An 18,972-nucleotide genomic window follows, 5' to 3' on the forward strand; every position below is an offset into this window, starting at 1 on the left:
TTATTTGTTAGGATAATCTTTTTGCCAGTACAAAATGAGTGACTCAATTTCGATCTGCCTCCATAACATATACCTCCTCTATTCTGTTTGAAGAGGTGAAACTTTATATTCTGTGTTTATAACAAGGACAGAATAGTTTAAATAATGTGAACAAATACATGAAACGGTGGGAATTGTACAATTTCATGTCTGGGTATTAAAGCTATACAATGCATCATTGGTTTGAGTAGTATATACTTGTATTCATTCCAACCACGTAATTGTTTTTGTATTTAAGGTGCGTATAGCAGCAAAATTCATAATTCATGCTCCTCCTGGGGAATTCAATGAGGTGTTCAATGGTGAGTATGTCTGCTCTGTCCTTTCATATAAGGCATCTTTACCCAAAATTGTATTGCCGATTACCCTCCTGAATTTCATGTAGCTTATATTTTAGCAGCTCACTTGCTGTAAGAGCTGGTTTTGTAGCTTGGCATATTAAGTTTTGCAGTCACAAGACAGCTTGGAGTTTAAATGCAAAAGGAGGAAAGTACCACTTCTCTTTGCTGTGAGAATGAGCTTTCTTTTTGTTTTTAATCAGTCATGAATTAAGAGTTGCTAGGGTTTCTGTTCATGTACTCTTTTTTTTTTTTCCAAACTTTGATAGACAATTACGTTTTTCAGCAGAAATTAAACTAGCTGAAATTAAAATGGTCTTCTTTTGTTAAAGGAGTATTGTTACAAATACTTAACCTTGAATATACAAAGGCCAAATGCCAGCTGTGGAAGGAATATTAATCATCTGCAAATATTTTTAACCCTTAAATTCTGGGCACGCTTCATTTTACTGAGTGTATTGGTAAGCTGAAAGGAAACTTGAAATTAGCTTCTGTCAACTATTGTTGCCTGTAATTTACCTAAGATGTTATATTTCTTTGAAAATCGTGTTTGTCTTGCATCAAGACATGTGGGCATAGATACCGTGAGAGAAGGCATATGTTTTGTAGCTGTAGCTTACAAACAGCCCTGGTGCTATTTAAGTAAAGTAGGTTTAGTAAGCTAAACTTTTAGTCAGTGTCAGGCTGGAGAGAGCTTAAATTTGTTAAAGAATGTAATGTTTTCACGAGTACCTTGTTCTTCAGTTAAACTGTGACCCACTGATTATTTAAACTTAGCTTACACTGCATTTGTGAAATGAACTGTTGGTGAGCAGCTCATTAATCCTGCTCCCTGAAGGTTAATACAGTTCTTATAGAAGTACTACTATAAACTTTATTGATAAGCTGGTTCATAGTTGCAACTACCTGCTCCCTAGCAGAATATGTGTTTGAAAACACATAACAGAATATTTGATCATAAATGCATGACCAGTGTCCAGTGAGATTCAGACTGACTTTTGATAAACAGAGAAAGCTTTAAATTTTAGTTCTGTAAATTATTTTGGTTGATCGGTTTGGGGTTTTCTGGGTTTGTGGGGTTGTTTTTTTCACCTGGGGTGGTGTTTTGTGTGTTGGTTTGTGTTGGGTGGTGGGGTTAAGAAAAAATACTTTAAATATATTCTGGGTGGGTATTTTTTTTGACTTGCATGATAACTTGGGAATCTTTAGAAGAGTTTAAAATGTTATAGTGAGACTAATGATCAGTTAGTTCATGATCAGTGCATTAAATTGTACTAAAACAGTGCCTAGTAACTAATAATTCAGTAAGTGAAGTACTTAACTACTTACTGCATAGTAAATGTGAAGTCATTCTGAGGAGAGTATTGACTATTCGTGTTTCTTGTATGGTGGTAGAAGAAATGGTACTGTGATATATTGTGCTCTGACTACTAAGTGTCACTAGGGAACAACAGCAAAAATGATAAGGCTTAAAAAAAACTTAATACAACATACCATGTGTTGTGGTTTAGCTGGCAACTCAGCCCCACACAGCTGCTCACTCCCTCCCCCACTGGCGAGATGGGGGAGAGAATCAGAAGGGTAACGCTCGTGGGTTGAGATAAGAACAGTTTAATAACTAAACTAAAACAATAACAGCAACAACAGCAACAATAATGCAATGAAACGGAAAACCATGAAAGGTGCGAAACACGGGGCGGGGGAAATGAACAACCTGCAAGTGACGCAGGTGCCCACCGACCCGACGCTGGCAGGCCCCAAGCCACAACTGCCAGCTGCCCCAGTATATTTACATACCGGTCATGGTGTCACATGGTATGGAATGAACATCCCATTGGCCAGTCGGGGTCAGGTGTCTTGGCTGTGGCCCCGCCCCTCCTGGCCTCCTGCCCATGTGGGAGCACATGGGAAACTGGAAAGGTCCCTGACTACTATGGGCGCTGCTTAGCAACACCTAGCCGGTACTTGGCAGCAACTAAAGCATCAATGTGCCATCAGCACTGTACCATCTAGAGTGAAGAGAATTAACTCTATCCCAGCCAAAACCAGCACACCATGTTAGTGTCAGCAGAATGCAGTAACCACTACCGTCAGTACAGTGTGAGGGATTTGGTAGTTTACATCTTAAAAGTGAACTCATTTGAATCCTGTGCTGTTCTCATTCAGAAGTTTTCTATAAACTAGTTTGACAGATTCCTAGAGCTGTCACACAGCCTTCAGAATACAGCTTATATATGCTTACCAGATTGTGTTGGAAGGGAATCCATCTCCATACTACTCCTCTCACTTTGTTCAGTCAAAATTATGAAATATCAAGCAATAAATTTCCTACCTAGTAATCCATATGGGTGTGGGGTGGTTTGGGCTTTTTGTTTTGTATAGTCTGTTGAAATTTGTTATATGACTGAAACAAGTTTCTGAGTTAACTGTACTATTGCATTATAAATATCTCCTTTTAGATGTTCGGTTGCTGCTTAATAATGACAATCTTCTCAGGGAAGGAGCAGCCCAGTAAGTACCAGACATCAAATACTCAGTTGCATAAAAGAAAGATGTTTTTCAGTAAGACTATGAGTGTCAGTAAGTGTTCTGTTTAAAAAGATGTGTGCTTGGCAGGTAAAACGCTATTATGTGTGTTGTGCATCTTTGATCAAGATTAAATTCTTGGCGGAGGAGACATCTGTATTGTATCCTAATGATTAGAGTAACTGTTCTGGAAATGACTGACCTGGATTTTGGAACTAGTCTCCACCTTTTTGCATTTCATTTTCTGTTTCTTGGTAGATATTGTAGGCACTGAACATCTGTAAAATACTGCTTCCTTAGACCCCACTTTTATATCAAAACACATTATGGCTGCTGTATTTTATACCAAAATTGATTTCATCCGTAAGAATGGAGATGTCTGGCTTAGGTTGGATCCCTGTGGAATTTAAACTTCACCTGTTCCTTCAGTTTCTGTGTTACTGTAAAGCTTACATGTTTGTCTATATCTGGTTACTTTTGAACATAAATCATTGTGTAACGGTGGTTGGAATCTGTAAGATGAGCACTGAATGAACCAAGGTGATTCCAAGAATTTGGGCCTGCTAGTTAATGAAGCATTGATATATTTTTTTGATGCATCATTGCCCAGATTATTAGCTGTTATTTAAATCTCTTACAGCTACTAAGGAAAAAGATTGTGCTTAATGCAGGCTTCAGGTGTTTTTTTTTTCTCTTGTAGTGCATTTGCACAGTACAACTTGGACCAGTTTACTCCAGTAAAAATTGACGGTTACGATGAACAGGTATGAATACAGTTAAATACTTTTAAATGTTCCTTAAACTGTTAAATATGTTCTGGTATTGGAACATATCTTGGCAAGAAAATGGAGAGGGGCATCTTCCCTGCCAAAATATAGAGATTCTAGCCCTCCAGTAGTACCAGTTCTATAAGTTAATCATTTAGGGTACCTAAAGAGCTTGAAGTTTCAGTCTGTGGTGTCAGCCTGAATTCAGTCAGACCTGATTTGGAGCTATAGAATCAATTTGCTCCATCTTTAGTACTAGAAGACATTAATTTCTATGTTGTATTGTTGTTTGCAGTAAGAGGGTAAGATTCAGGATTATTTTTGAGTCAGCGTGTCATGTTAGCTTCATCCTCACTTGGTATATGCATATATTGTTTAAAATGTGAGGCTTTGGATATGAGCAAGCTCCAGTTAAATATAGGATATCATTAGATTTGGCATGGAATTTTTTCATCTTTATTCAATAGCAAATGTTATTAACTAAAATTTTATAATGTAGGTTTTGATAACAGAACATGGTGATTTGGGAAATGGAAAATTTTTGGATCCCAAGAACAAGATTTCCTTTAAATTTGATCACTTAAGAAAGGAGGCTACTGATCCTAGACCTCATGAAGTTGAAAATGCCATAGAATCCTGGAGGAATTCAGTTGAAACAGCAATGAAAGCATATGTGAAAGAACACTACCCAAATGGTGTCTGCACAGTAAGTACTACATTATATAACCACTGTACTACTATAGATAGAAATCTAAAATAAAATTTGTAAACCAGGAAAATAGGCAGTTGAAACTGTAAAGAATTGAGTCCTGTCAAGGGCTTATACAGGGAAATGAGGGAAGTTCTGCTTCAGAAAGTTTAATATTTCAGCTGTTGGATTACTAGTGGGTGGTTACTGCAGGTTATAGTGAAGACTTACCTCCCAGTTGTGAAGAATTTTTATTTAAATTTCTTAAAGCATTAAGACCTTCTTTCTACTGGAGGTTGACTACTGCAGGTAGAGCCCATTGATCCTGGCTACCTGGCTGGTTACTTTTTAAACTAAAAAAAAAAAAAAAAAAAAAAAAAATCCATAAGATACAAATGTCTGTCTTGGCTTGGTTTATTGACAAAACTGTCAGTAAAGCAAACTGGTTTTTCTTCCATCACATCTCCTATCTTTGAAGGTCCTATATCCTTACCACCAGAATCAGTGGGTTCTGATATCTTAAAATAAAATCTCTCAGTCTGGACTTAAATTAGCATTCATTTGCTGTTAAGAGCCCTATGAGTATCTAAAGTTCAGCAAACTGATCTAATGATAGCTGTCCTGTGGTTTGTATTAACCTGATGGAAAAATTAACTAGGGGGGAAAAAAAAACAGTTGCTGAGTTAACAAGTTGAATTGGATTCCCAGGTAGCCAAATGAATTCCAGCTTCTGTAAAGGAAACTAGCTCGCGTGTTCATTGAGATGGTGTTTAGCAGTATTTTATTTTAGGGGATAAAGTAGAACAGAGGACCAAACCCACCCTTTTAATCAGCTTTTGGTAGTCTGTATAGGCTTAAATCATCTTTTAGTTATACAATAACTTGCATCTGAAACCCAGCTATTAATATATATTGTCACAGCAGTCACTGCTATAGGCAGTAAATTTTAGAGTTTATGTAATAATAATAGAACTAGATATCTCTAAGCAGTTTGAGCAAGAGAGATACTGAAACTTTAACTCTGTTCTTTTGTTTTTCTTTCTCGTTTCTATTTAAGGTGTATGGTAAAACAATTGATGGACAGCAAACCATTATTGCATGCATAGAGAGCCATCAGTTCCAAGCAAAAAATTTCTGGTAAGTTTCTGTATGGCTACAAATACAGTAAAATACAGCCAACTGAATAATTGCACTAGTGCTATTACACTGATAATCCTTAGTTCAGAGAAGGAGGTACATGCATGCCTTACATGTGACCTTTTTCTTCCTCCACCCCACCCCAAGTTTTTCTGCAAAAACTATGTAGAAATCTTTTCCTTTGTGGTAAGTAAAATGGCAGGCTGCACATCTGCATCTCCTTTGGAGACCTTTGGCAACTTTGTAATATTCCTTATGACTCTTGCAGTTTATCACACTGGCACCACGACCCATGCCTGTGTTCCCTAATACAGTTGCTTCTGCTTGTGTTGCTTCCTTTGTGACTGACAGAATAAAACCAGCTCCTTCTAGTTTGCATGTTGCAGAGAAAGAAGGTGATCAAAGATTAATTTGCCAAAAGACTTGAATCATTAATTCTTGGGTGAGGAGGATAAAGGTGATCTTGGATTAATTGAACTCTTATAAATTGCAGCTTGACTTTTTTCTGTACTTGGTTGAAAGGTGTTTTCCACAGTCCGGAGTGAACTTTGGATAGATCCTAGCAGGAAACTGGCCAGAGTTGAGATAAATATCACAGTATCAGAATTGGGTTAAGGAATTATCTCCTAAAGATAGCTAATATATGCAGTTGTCTGAATAAATGTATTTCACTATTATTTGCTATTTTGCATCTGCTTGATTTTATATTTAGTAATCTCATGGGTAATGAATGAAAGTGCAGGAACCTTTGTTTCCTGATGCTGAAGGTGAACATTACATATGCATAGTAATTTCAGTATGTGTCTATCAGTTAAATGATTTGCCCAGTGTACTGTTCCATAGATTTTAATTGAATTTGCACAGTTAATAAATAATTTTTCCTGCTGACTTAAAGTTGATTAGTTAAGTCCGCATGTTTTCCATCAATATTAAAAGTAACTTGAAATAATACTGATTTCCTTTTTAGTTGAGAAGTATGAATGAATTATGGTATTTCAAATAGTTACTTTAGTATTTACTTTAGTATACTGTAGTCTTTCTATTAAAGAAGGGGAATAGACATGGAACAACCTTTTTAATAAAGTTATGGTCAGACATCTATGGGTAAATACTGACCCATGTTTCCGAAAGTTTTACAGAAGGATAGTCAGACTCTAATTCTCATTCTTAGCAAGTTTTAATAAATGCATATTGGTTTTTTGGGGATGAAAGAATGGATTCAAAGTTAACCAGGCTCCTCAGTTATCCAGCTGTATATCAGGATGTCTAGCTCAAGCCACAGTCAGTATTTGTTCTCAAGATGTCCCGGCTCTTTAGGCATTTGGAAGGCTGGCAACCTACCATGAAAGCAAGTTTGTTGCATGATAGAAGACCAACACATGCCGAAGAAAAATGCTCTGTGAATTTCTGAAATACTATCAACTTAGTAGGATAGATGGTTTATTAAAGATTGTGAAAGAAAAGGAAGGACAGTTAATCTCTTACAAAACATCTTAAGTCAGCAGCAGTAAATAAATTAATGACACATTGTTTTTAACTTGCAGCATTTCCTCCAGAAGGTTCCTTCTGAACTTGAACTCTTTTCTTGGAGTAGCATCTTAAGGACAAAAACGATATCCCAGCGTAGAAACATTGTGGTCCTTGAAGTTAAGATGACCGCAAAGTGACTAAGAAGCAAAAAAACCTGTTAGCTAGTCATTGAATCCCGTGCATCTAAAAACTAATATTGTACTTAAAATGTAGTTCAGCATGTAAGCTTTCCTGTAACTAATGGGTCGGTCTTAAGGCTAGCAGTAGTATTAGTGTCGCTGAGTTGGGTGACCCTTTCAGTTTTCTTAGAGATGCCAATAGGCTTCTGAATTGCCTTAGTCTGAATTTTCAGTGATAATCTGTAATTTGGATATTGTCTGAAGTAATACCCAATAATTGAGTTAACGTTAGTATCTAAGATGTGTTGATATAGATCCATTAGTAGCTGTTAATCTTTAAGTCTTTATCTCTTTCTCTCCCTTTGAATGCACTGAAATCTACACCTAACAGTAGGATTTGAACTCATAGTATCAGCTTCCTTTCCTTCAAGTGCAAACAAAGGAAGTATCAAGAGACAGCCACAGTGCATTCTTAATATAGCTCTAATGTACTAACCTTCTAATCCACTAACCTCATAACTAAGTAAGAAAATGTCTAGCCTACAGGAAAGAAATCAAGTGAAACTGCAACCTTCCCATACTGTTTTCCAGATGTTTGAAACTCCCTTTAAGCAATTTGGCAAGGATATTGAATTTGTGGGAGGAAACTGGAAGGAAATTGTTGTCCTGGAACAGAAATGCTAGAAGAGCTGAAAGGCCTAGTTACAGTTCAGCACAGCGGAAAGTCTTGCTACTTTAACGTTCCTTCCATTCAGGTTTTTCATAGCTTGATGTGAAGCGTGGCTTTCCCTGATTCAGCAAGTCATCCAGGTCCTGGAAACAAAATATTGACTATATATGCCTAATTAATAATAAAAGAGGGAAAGAACGTTGGAGGCTTTAGGTATTTTCAGAAGTGCTATTGTTAAAAGGTCCTTACTAACAAATCTCCTTGGTCCGCATTGAAAACTGAGAGTGAATATTTTGGGAAACTGTTCTCCGCTTGACTGATTACGGTGCTGAATCTTTAGGGAAAGATTTTGTGCATGTGTAGTTGCACAGCATATTTCATTCTCTCTTTTCCTTTGACTGGCAGTTGTATGTTGGGGTTCTTTTTCTTGACCAGTGGGGTGACATCTGTTTCCTATTTTACTTTTTTAAAGGAATGGCCGTTGGAGGTCAGAATGGAAGTTTACAATCACCCCTTCAACCACTCAAGTGGCTGGCATCTTGAAAATTCAGGTATGCTTATCTCAAACTGTGTCCTGATCAGTAAAAACTCCAGTTATTATCAAGGGAGGCTCAGGCCAGTGTATCAAGTATTCTGAGAGAATTTGAGGACCCAATAAGCAAAGCAGAGATGCCCATTCAGTTAAGTGTTGGTGGCTTAATTGCATATTTGCTTAATCCTTACAAACACAAAATACGTTTAATATCATGATTCAGAAGACTTCAGGTGGTGTATTCACCTTGCCTAGGCATATACCTCTTTGATTTCCTGTTTCTTGCATTCACAGTGGCACAAACCTTCCCTGAGGGTAGGCTCTTTCTGAAGCAGAACTTTTTTCTTTTTAGCTGATAATAGTAGGTTGTTTTTCATGTAACCCATCCTGTTGTTCAGAAAGGTGAGAACCTTTGGGTTTAGTCATTCCACCATTTGGATTTTTTTAATACGGGTCTCCATTCGGAATTTGCCCCTCCTGTTGGCTTTGGGGCATTCAGAAAGGAGATGCTGTCCAAGCACAAATGGAGAAATCCTGATACCAAAGGAAGTAAGTCTGACTGTCATGTGGTAGGCAGGGGCACTTGACTTCCTGGATTGGTTCCCTGGAATGAGTACAAATATTTTGCAGGAGTTTATTAAAACAATTCTGGGATCAGGGACTAGAATCTTAGTGCAGTCTGGCGTTCAGCATAGTACTTTATTATTTTTTTTACAAGACAGAGTCAAGTTCCCTTTTCCTGCTCTTTTTGTGCCCCCATGAGTTTTACACTTCCTTTACTGCTCAGTGACTTGACATCAGAAGGAAGATGCAATGGAATGTTCTTCTAGCCATAGCCTGAGGCTAGGATATTATTTCAGGATGTGGAAGCTGCATTCAGATCCACCCAAGCAGGGGGACTGAATCTGATTTCCCATTCTGGGGCAAATTGTGTAACAACTGCAATGATCGTCAAAATGTGGACAGCCATTATTATGTCAAGATGACCGTGGTAAGCACCCTAAGTAACTTCTAGGCTTCTCAAGACTTTGGGAGAATCTAAGTAAACTGCCACTTAAATCCAGCTTGCAGCAAAACAGGCATTTTCTCCACAGCATGCACTTACTGGTTAAATGTCTTAAGAGATTTTCCAGAACAAGGAAGCAGGTGTCTACCTAATTCTGGGAAGGTTTAGCCCAGTAGCCTAGAAAATAGCCTGAACAGGGAATTTAGTCAGGTTTTAGTTGGCATCTCAATTTGGGTACCAGCTGATTTTGTCTTTTATTACTATTTCACATAATTAATCAAGACATTATTTACATTCATTAAAGTCTGTTTTGGAGGGTGATTAAAAGTTTTACTTTTTTGCTTGTATAGGAATTACTTGTTTCATCCAGGAATTTTGAACGCAGTTTCAAATTTTTAGAACTTGTGTATGTGGGAGCGTTCCCCCTTCCCCTCTTGAAACAAACAAAAAAGTGCTTTAATATTTCTAAGGAGCAAAATAATTATCTAGAATATGAACTCACTACAACATTAGTGAGCCTTCAGAGTACTGAAATTTCAGAGTTATTTGCAGAATCTTTGACAGGAGTACAGCCATTGCCCTGTTTCTGATAAAACCTTTTATGAATATGTTGGGGAAAATTCCAGCATCACCTGCTGTCTTCAGGTGTCTTCAGTATTTTTTCAGTATTTTTAAGGTCACTTGCACAATTTCTTCCTTTTTTTAATTCTATTAATAAACTCTAAAATAGAAGAATGTATTAATCTCTTCCATTGTTTAGTTTTCTTTTAATTATATGTAAGGGGAAGACTGCAACAGCAGTCTTTTACTAAAACTAACTCCCTGTGGTGCTTCACATGCTCCAATTGTGCATGGAAAACAACTGTTAAGTGTACTGATTACTAATTTTATCTCTTAGATAATTTGTCATTCTCATCCCTCCTTAGTTAACCTTTCCAAGAGGTTCTGTTCATAAACATCATCCTTCTTGTAGTCTTCTGAACACAGACCTAGCGTTCTAGAAGGATGTCAGCAGTGAGGTATAGTACAGAACAGTTACTTCTCATATTTTGTATAATATATAACACAACCCAGAATTAGATTTGACTCTTTAAGTTTTTAGGCCTGAGTGTTTGCCAAGAATGTGAATCAGTGAGACAGATAACATGCTTATGATGATGTTGGCCTCGGAGCACAGCGGAGGTTTGGGCCCTCTGCAGTGAATTGTGACAGAGGAGGAGGGAGATTTATTCTTCCCTGGGTTTTGCTGTTTCATTGGGAGGTCTCAGAACTTTGCACTGAGTAAGCACTTCTCATCTTTTAGGGACTGGATTGAAAAAGGCTGGCAGAAGTTTCACCCAGTAATGTTTGATTTGAAAAGAAGCTTATTTTATGGTTAGGGTGATACCTCTTCTTGAAAACCAAGTATTTGACAATAAACAAAATAAGAATGTAAGAGGAATCATAGGAAACAATGTTTCTCCTATAAAACACCTTTCTTTTGCTTAGGTATTATAGCTGTCTTACTTGGTGTCGTGTTTTTCTATTGTTACTTATAAAATTGAGGGTCTCTTGCATGCATTGTGATCATGATGTATATGAAATGATAGTATTGTGCATTAATCTTGAAAATAAAATGTTTTCTTGCCAAATAGGGTGAGACACACATTCTTCAATTCCTCATAACATCAGCTACATTGACTATGTTGACTTTATCAAAATTGTAAAAAAATCTTTAAAGATACGTATTTAAATGTCAATGAGCTGTATAACTCCTCTGCATCAGTTATTGTGAATGATTACGTGTAACTTTATATATAGCTTCCCATTTTTTAAGCTTTCTAACAGTTACGTTAGAAACTGATTGTTTTTAGGTCCTTCCCAACTGAATTTAAATGTACTAAAGTTAGCTTGGGTAGAGTTTTACTGGTCTCCTCCTGCAAAATAATCAAGGAAGCTTTTCTGTAGATGTAACATTTCAAGAGTAAATAGATTTCATTCTGCATTGTTACCTAACCTTGGCAAACTTTGTCCCAAATAACTCCTTTGTCTGGATAAATACCAGCCTTTGATATGAGCTCTATCTAATAGAGGAAAATGTCAAAACCAGGCCAGTCTAGAAGAGCAAGCTTCATGTTGCGTTGTCCCTAGAAAACAACTTCACAGTATCCTGAAGCCTTGCCAAAACTATTCTTATTTTAAATATATCTTCACCATTTCAAGAGTTCCTAGTAAGGTCATGTAAATAGTATGTTGTTGTCATCATGATGTTAATCAAAACCTTGGTTTAGTGGTGGACTTGGCGGTGTTAGGTTTACAGTTGTACTCAATGATTTTAAAGGTCTTTGCCAGCCTAAATGATTCTATGGTGCTATGTTTCTAAACTTCTTTGCATGAAATAGTATTTAAGGCACATCAACATAGAAATGTTTCCAGAGTAGCTTCTTTACAATTCCCTCACAAAAATATTTAAATTCTACAACATTTTGATTTTCCTATTTGTTTTTGTTGGAATCACAGAATCCCAGGTTAGAAGGGACCTCGGGGATCACCCAGTCCAACTTTTCTAGGAAGAGCACAGTCTAGAAAAGATGGCCCAGCACCCTGTCCAGCCAACTCTTGAAAGTGTCCAACATGGCCGAGTCAACCACTTCCCTGGGGAGATTATTCCAATGGTTGACTGTCCTCACTGAAAAATTTCCCTCTCCTGTCCAATCAGAATCTCCCCAAGAGCAACTTGTGTCCATTCCCCCTTGTCCTCACCATGTGACTCCTTGTGAAAAGGGAGTCTCCATCTTCTTTGTAGCTACCACTTAAGTACTGGTACATGGTAGTGAGATCCCTGCTATGTAACATTTTATGTGTGTTTTTGTTTGATTCATGTAGGTTTGTTTTGATAAACACTGCAATACTTTGATTTTTCCTTTATATTGTTGGTCTGCAACATTTAATGAGGTTTCTTGTTTAATTTTCTGTAGGTTCACTATTATGAAGATGGTAACGTTCAGCTGGTGAGCCATAAAGACATACAAGATTCTCTAACCGTGTCTGTAAGTGAACTTTAAAGACCTTAGCGTGTATATCGAAGTGACTGTTTAATTTAAAAAGAAGCAAGCTTAGAAAAACTCCGAAGTTTGGAGGCCAGTTTGCTCTTCTGCATGAATAGGAATTAATGTTCTAATTTATAGATATTTTGTATGCAGTATTTACTACTTTCACCTAACATGTAGTTGCTGTTTAAAAAAAAAAGTATGCTTGCATGTGGCTTATATAAGCTAAATTTGTAAATCTAATTAGTTTGCTGTCAGTCTTTTTGCACTTTTGTATTTAAACTTTGGTCTGCAGAGTGACCTGTAGAATTAATTTTTTAATAAGAAGGAGATTTGTCTTATAATAACCCACCTTGGTATAGTCTTTAGGGGATCACCTCCTTTGCTTGTTGGGAAAAGACCAGTATGCTAAAAATAGTAAACAAATGCTACCAGTTGAGAAGCAGTAGTGGGTATTCTCCCTTCCATTTCCTCCCTGTCTGTAACTGGTGCTGTCAGCCTCTTGCTTTTCTGTACAAAAAGCCCTTTCAGAGATGCTTCAGCTTGAGAAGCATAACACACTTTAAATACAAAACATAATTTTATTCAACTTCTTTCCAAATGGATCATTATTGTAATGAGGAGCAGAGTAGAAATAAATTGTTTGGGAATAGTACCAGATGTATCCTTTAAGAGTTGGTGATGTTGCAACATGAACAACTACTGCTTTTGAAATAATGCTCTTGCCTACTGGAGGTAGTGTTTATAAACAGTTACGTTTTCTGTTGGAGTATTCTTTAATAAAACTTAAGCCAGTGTGGTTAAACTGGCAAAGGGAAATTGTAAAAGTGAACAGTGGAAGTATTTTAATGATAATGACTAGTAGTGACCAATTTGGCTCAAAAGCTCGATTCATCAATAAAGAACATTGTTTGTTAATACAAAGCAAGGCTTGTTGGCTTTCCAGTTGCAATGGCACCATAAAGAATGGGGGAATGTGGTGCCAACTGATAATGCTTCTGAAGCTGTAGATACAAAATTATTTTTGACCCCCTAAGCAAAGGGATCTGTTTAGTCTTTCATTCAGTTGAGGGTTGCTTCAGGGAAGCTTATGTAGAAGTTGTTCTCCTTTCAATAGCTTTTGCTTCGCTTTCTATTGGGACGAAACTTAATCCTGTTCCACAATTTCATAAAGCAATAGAAGACTGGCTTTTTCTTCACTTTCTATTCCAAAGAAACCTAATCCTGTTCCACAATTTAGTGAAGCAGCAGAAGACCAATGAATAGAAAAATACCTTTTACATAACTTTCATAACTTTCCTACCTCCTGCTAGAAGAAAAGCAAATATGTTGCTGGTCGCCAATTTTTAGCCTTGGCTTTGAGCTTCATAGAGGGCAGAGGCTGTACAGGTTCTTACTTCACACAGAAGGAATAGTAGGTAGATTGAAAGGAACCCCAATGACTCCCTTTGTTGTTTGGCAAAGAAACAATTTTGTACCATCAGTAGGCACAACTGAAATAAATGAAGAGTTCTCTTATTGCTAGAGCTATGAATAGTTTTGCTGTAGGTTACGTTCTTATCTCCAATTTCTCTCTGAGCCAAATAAGACCTCATACCCCTGAATACTTCTTTTCATTAGCAGAGCCCTTGAAATCATTGCCTCAGTTCACTGGAAAGTCAAAACCCTTTCATTTGTTCTACCTGGTCTCTGCTGCCTCCTTCACCTCTTTCTGCGGTGTCCAGGAGTGCTTTCACAGCTGCTAGGCGCAGTTTCACTAAAACTTTGAACCAGTTGTAGCTGAAGCTGCCATAGCTTTCTCCCAGCCTTTGCCTTTGTAGGAACGAGGGGTCACATGGGGCAAGAACGCTCCTCTCTTCCAACAGCATCTGCAAAAGCACCCTTAGGGATGTCTCCAACGTCAGTTTGGATGTTTCAAAATTCATGAACCCCCACTTCCTTCTTGAGACTTCCTTCAAGCCCTTCAGCTACGTTTGTCTCCAGATTGACTGACGGGTCATTTTTAAATTTTTGAAGCACGCACGCACACACACACACTTGCATACTTAAGGATGAGGCCCAAAGCCAAGAAGCTGTTTATCAGTCATGATGAAATCGGGACGTGGTGGTGTGTTGCACCCTGATTTTTGCAAGATGCACTTGGGAATGGTTTTAGAAGATCAGATATATAAAGCCTAGTGTTTGCCTCAGCTTAGTCTCCAGATTCAGAATGTTTAGAGGTGAACAAATTTGTTTTGCTTTTTTGGATTCTGCATGCTTCTGGATTAGCTGGTGTTCTTCAACTTTTCCTGAATTTGTACTAGAAATTTAACATTGCTAATGTTAATACCCATACTCTGTATGTTTTTAGAGACTTGTGTGTGTGCATTGTCATATTTCCAAATGCTATTCTGTTCCATATGTCTTCTTATCATACCATAGAATTTTAAATCCCCATATTTTAATGAGCTCCACGGTAATCTTTATGCTTGTTGCAGGTGGACTGTTTTTATTTTTTAATATAATAGTATAATTATAATATTAATGTGATATATGCATTTTGGATTAACGTCTTGTTCAGTTTTGGTTTAGCCACTAAATGGTCATGTGTTCTTGTGGAGTCTTCCTGACATCTCTAACTATAGGAATAAACAGAATCCAACTGGTTTTAGAGTCATGCTGTACATCAGACCTAATTCAAATGCTTTTTTTCTAGAATGAAGCCCAGACAGCAAAGGAATTTATAAAAATCGTAGAGGCTGCAGAAAATGAATATCAGGTACGTTGGGAAAAAAACCCTGTATCCTTACTCACATGTATAACATTACTATATTCTTGACCAAAGCTAGTATTCTATAACTAGCAAGCTTTTGATATTAAAGACAATGCAGTTCCATAGAAATAGACTACATGCTGCTAACTGCATCCTCCCTTCCCATACCTTCTGGTGATTGTACTTACCCGCTTAACATTACATTAGAAGGCATTTTTTTGAGAGCAGAAAAGTTCCTAGTGTGATCAAATATCGGCACTTTAATCTCTCAGTATTAACGCATTGCTTAAGTGGAATTTTTGTACAGATTCTGTTCAGAAGCTACTCTGTTAGACAGCTTTGTTAAATATGACTGTAAGCATCATCCATTTCAATGAGTCATTTTAAAGTTAGAAAAGGATAACTTCTAGATATCCTCTGTATAAGTGGATTCGTGTTCATTTAGGTCTTGAACACAAGGTAAATTTCAGGTACCATGTTCTGTCAGTTTTTTAAAAAATGCTCTTTAATAAAAATCTAATATATATGTATCACATGCATTATATTCAGGTTCATACAGTGTCGCGGACTGACTCTTACCACCACCATGGGAAAAACAGTGGAAGGCTTGGTGGTCTGAAATTAATGATGTATGAGCTAACTCTCATCAGCACTTTATCCATGCTGCTGATTAACCACACTGGTTTGCTGAAACTCCCAAGCTACAGCCAGGTTTATTGCACCTGTCTCGCTAATTTTCTTCACATATTTTGAATCGAGGTGTAACAGCTTTCCTTCATAAAATATTTTAATTTGGTGTATTTTTATTAAGCCTGTTTAAGATGTAACAGACTAGTCAATCATTTAACTTTTTATATAGCATCCTTGTTCTGTTCTTCATGTGTCTTTGTTTTGTATGACTTTGTGTTTAACAGACTGCTATCAGTGAGAATTACCAGACTATGTCGGACACTACTTTCAAGGCCTTACGTCGACAATTGCCAGTTACCCGCACCAAGATTGACTGGAACAAGATCCTTAGCTATAAGATTGGAAAAGAGATGCAGAATGCTTAAAGTGAACGTTGCATGACTGGATCATTTTAGTGTCCTTGTATACAAATAAGAATTATTACAAGAAGTATTTGGAACTGTCAAATCACCCAGTCAGCATGGGCTTTTGCCATTGAAAATCACTGTAAGTAGTTTGGTTAGAGCACAAAGCTTAGCTAATTTACTTTTTTCCTTTTTCTTTCTTTTCAGAGGGTTGCAACTTCAGTATAGCTGAATATCTTCCTTTAGAGTTTCTGTTGTACCTTTATTTTTTTATGATGAAGAGACCATGCCTTTAGTTTTCAATTACATGTTAAGAACAGTTTGAAAAATATTTTTGCATATGATAACCCTTTCTCTTGCTTTCATGTGAAATGAACAACTTGCAAAATTTGCTGGATTCCTTGTCAAGATCAGTAACGTGCATTTCTAGGTCAAGGTCAACATGGAGTTAGCAATAGGTGCTGGTTTTGAAATCATCTATCCTTTCATTGTATGTAAAATTGGGAAAAGCATTTTCTACATCATTTAAACCTTTCAGAATACTTCTTTAGCTAGCTCCGTGGTAACCAAATTTCTTTGGTTTTTTTTTTTTTAAGAAAAGGCCAAGGTCTAAAGCTGTTTTAAGATTTTGAAATTAAATAAAAGTACTTATTTCAGAAATGCATTTAATGCTTTGTTCCTGACAGTTACTTAAATGAGCTCAAATTCCATCTGCCCTTGAGGTGTTTTTATCATAAAGCCACAAATGTATTATAACAAGGAATATTGTAATATATATAATCCTGTACTCATTACTGTCTGTCTTTTTTTTGATTGAAATGTACTAAAATTCAATGTGACATTAAAATGCAAATTTTCTATTTATTTGAGTATCAGATTGCTTCCTGATATAGCCTATTCTTGATGTTCCTATATATTTGTAAAATACTGCTTAAAACAGCCACAAACTTGTGGCCTATTGGCTATTCTCGGTGCATTTGGAGATTGTTTTAGTATCACCGTCCATTGTTTCCATCTGCATTTAAGAAACATCTACATATGGAAGTCTGCTTAAAACAGGTATCTTTTAGCTTCATATTGGCTACAGAGGATGGAAGAAATTACAAGACCAAAAATAATACATTTTTCTGTCTGATAATTCTCGATTGAAAATGGACGTCAGGTGTCTAAACACACAGACTTCATTCCAAATGCTGTATAATGCTCTGTGAAAGGCATAGATTTCACTTTTAATTGGATGAAAACCTGTTTTAAAATATGCTACCAAATGATACGCTCATGTTGGAAAACTAAACAGCTTTTTTTAGAAGGCAGGTGTTTATGCACACTCCTGAAAAAAGCTTCACTTTTTTCAGTAAAGCTTACACAAAGGTTTTATATCTTTGTTTACAGCATGATCCAATTCATTACCTTAAACTGTTAAGTTACAGCACAGCAAGAGAGAGTCTAGACTTGTACTGAGTATAAAAATGTACACACAAAGTAGTTTACTGTTTGAATTGTAATAGCAATACCCCTGTATTCTGTTCTTCAGTGCTCTCTGATAAAGGGGTATAGAATTAACTGAAGTTCTTGAAATTGCTGCAACTTTACAGTACTAAACTGTATAGTAGGAGAGTGGGATTTGTTCTGCCGCAGTCTTCCTGGAGAGTTGCCCTCTTAATTGTTTTCGTAGATCAGCTATTGACCTATGTTGTTCTTATAAAAGCTCTATGTGAGCTAGTAACAATGCTGAGTCACTGTCAAGTCAGCTTGTCAATCTTAACTAAGATCTAAATACAAACCTTGTTTGAAGAATTTCTTCAACATATTTAAGAACAAGCTAAAAAAAAAAAAGACAGTAGAACGGTTAATGGGCAACAACGGTGCAAATAACTTTTCTAGCTGTTAGAATACTGAGTATGACCGGAATCAGCACTGGCTAAAAGTCAGAATGCTATTTTTCTTACCTGAAATAAAAAGCTAGTTTTAAATATATTCCTAATAAAGAGGTATTTTACTGTGAAGTACTCTATTACTGTGTTTCCCTCTCTGTTTATTCAGTCCTGCGATAGTCTTAATTCCTTATCCTCAAAGAATAGCATCCTACAGGTTCAATTCTACCAGTACGTTGACATAAGTAGATTTGTATTACTTACATCTTTTTCTCCTGCTTATTTTTCCTGTCGTGTTTTAGTCTGTGAGATAATTTTACACCTTGAACATCAAATTTATTAAGTTATAGCTTCAATAAAGCAATTTACAAGTAAATCAATTATTCTCCTACTTTTTCAGAATGGTGTGCTGTACCATATTTAGGGGTATGACTCCCCAGATGAAGCTGACCTGAGTATCAGCTGAGGCACATGGCACATTTAGAGTTCTTGATTTCTCTCAAAGTTTTGGATGTCACTTGCCCTTTTTTTTGCTTCTCCCCTATCCCTGTTAAATTGGAGAACTTTAGAGCTTGCTTGGTAGGCTTTAGGGTATTTTGTGTAGGTAAAGCACTTTCTCTGAGAAATTTTGCTGTGGCGATTGTCTTAATGTGAATTACTGTTTGTTTATATTCTATTTTTAAATATAAAGACAAGCTTTGTATTGTGGAATGTTGATGTACTAGACATTATGGCTTGTAATGTGGACTTGTAAAATGCTTGCGTTTATGAAGTGTATTACATCTTATGCATCTCAATGCTCCTTTATACGAAGGAATCTAACTTATGCAAGTAAGCAATTGTTCTTTCTGAACGTCTGCAACAGGAGTGACAATTGTGCTTTCAGTTTCTCCTGAGTAGCCCCTTTTTAATATGTCTGTCTTAATTCATA

The 18,972-nt window shown here is 36.7% G+C and overlaps 1 protein-coding gene across 1 annotated transcript in view; it reads left to right on the top strand.

Moving 5' to 3' along the window:
- CAPZA2 (capping actin protein of muscle Z-line subunit alpha 2) overlaps nucleotides 1-17,031 on the top strand; it is a 32,006-nt gene extending 14,975 nt beyond the window's left edge. The window contains exons 2-10 of the mRNA XM_075081119.1: nucleotides 278-341; nucleotides 2,837-2,888; nucleotides 3,604-3,667; nucleotides 4,170-4,376; nucleotides 5,416-5,495; nucleotides 8,287-8,365; nucleotides 12,310-12,381; nucleotides 15,077-15,139; nucleotides 16,048-17,031. Coding sequence (XP_074937220.1) covers nucleotides 278-341; nucleotides 2,837-2,888; nucleotides 3,604-3,667; nucleotides 4,170-4,376; nucleotides 5,416-5,495; nucleotides 8,287-8,365; nucleotides 12,310-12,381; nucleotides 15,077-15,139; nucleotides 16,048-16,188 — 822 coding nt within the window. The 3' untranslated portion in view covers nucleotides 16,189-17,031. The remainder of the gene's footprint in view (nucleotides 1-277; nucleotides 342-2,836; nucleotides 2,889-3,603; nucleotides 3,668-4,169; nucleotides 4,377-5,415; nucleotides 5,496-8,286; nucleotides 8,366-12,309; nucleotides 12,382-15,076; nucleotides 15,140-16,047) is intronic.
- The last annotated feature ends 1,941 nt before the right edge of the window (nucleotides 17,032-18,972 follow it).

Source organism: Phalacrocorax aristotelis, chromosome 1 (assembly GCF_949628215.1).
Source record: "Phalacrocorax aristotelis chromosome 1, bGulAri2.1, whole genome shotgun sequence".
Taxonomy (NCBI): domain Eukaryota; kingdom Metazoa; phylum Chordata; class Aves; order Suliformes; family Phalacrocoracidae; genus Phalacrocorax; species Phalacrocorax aristotelis.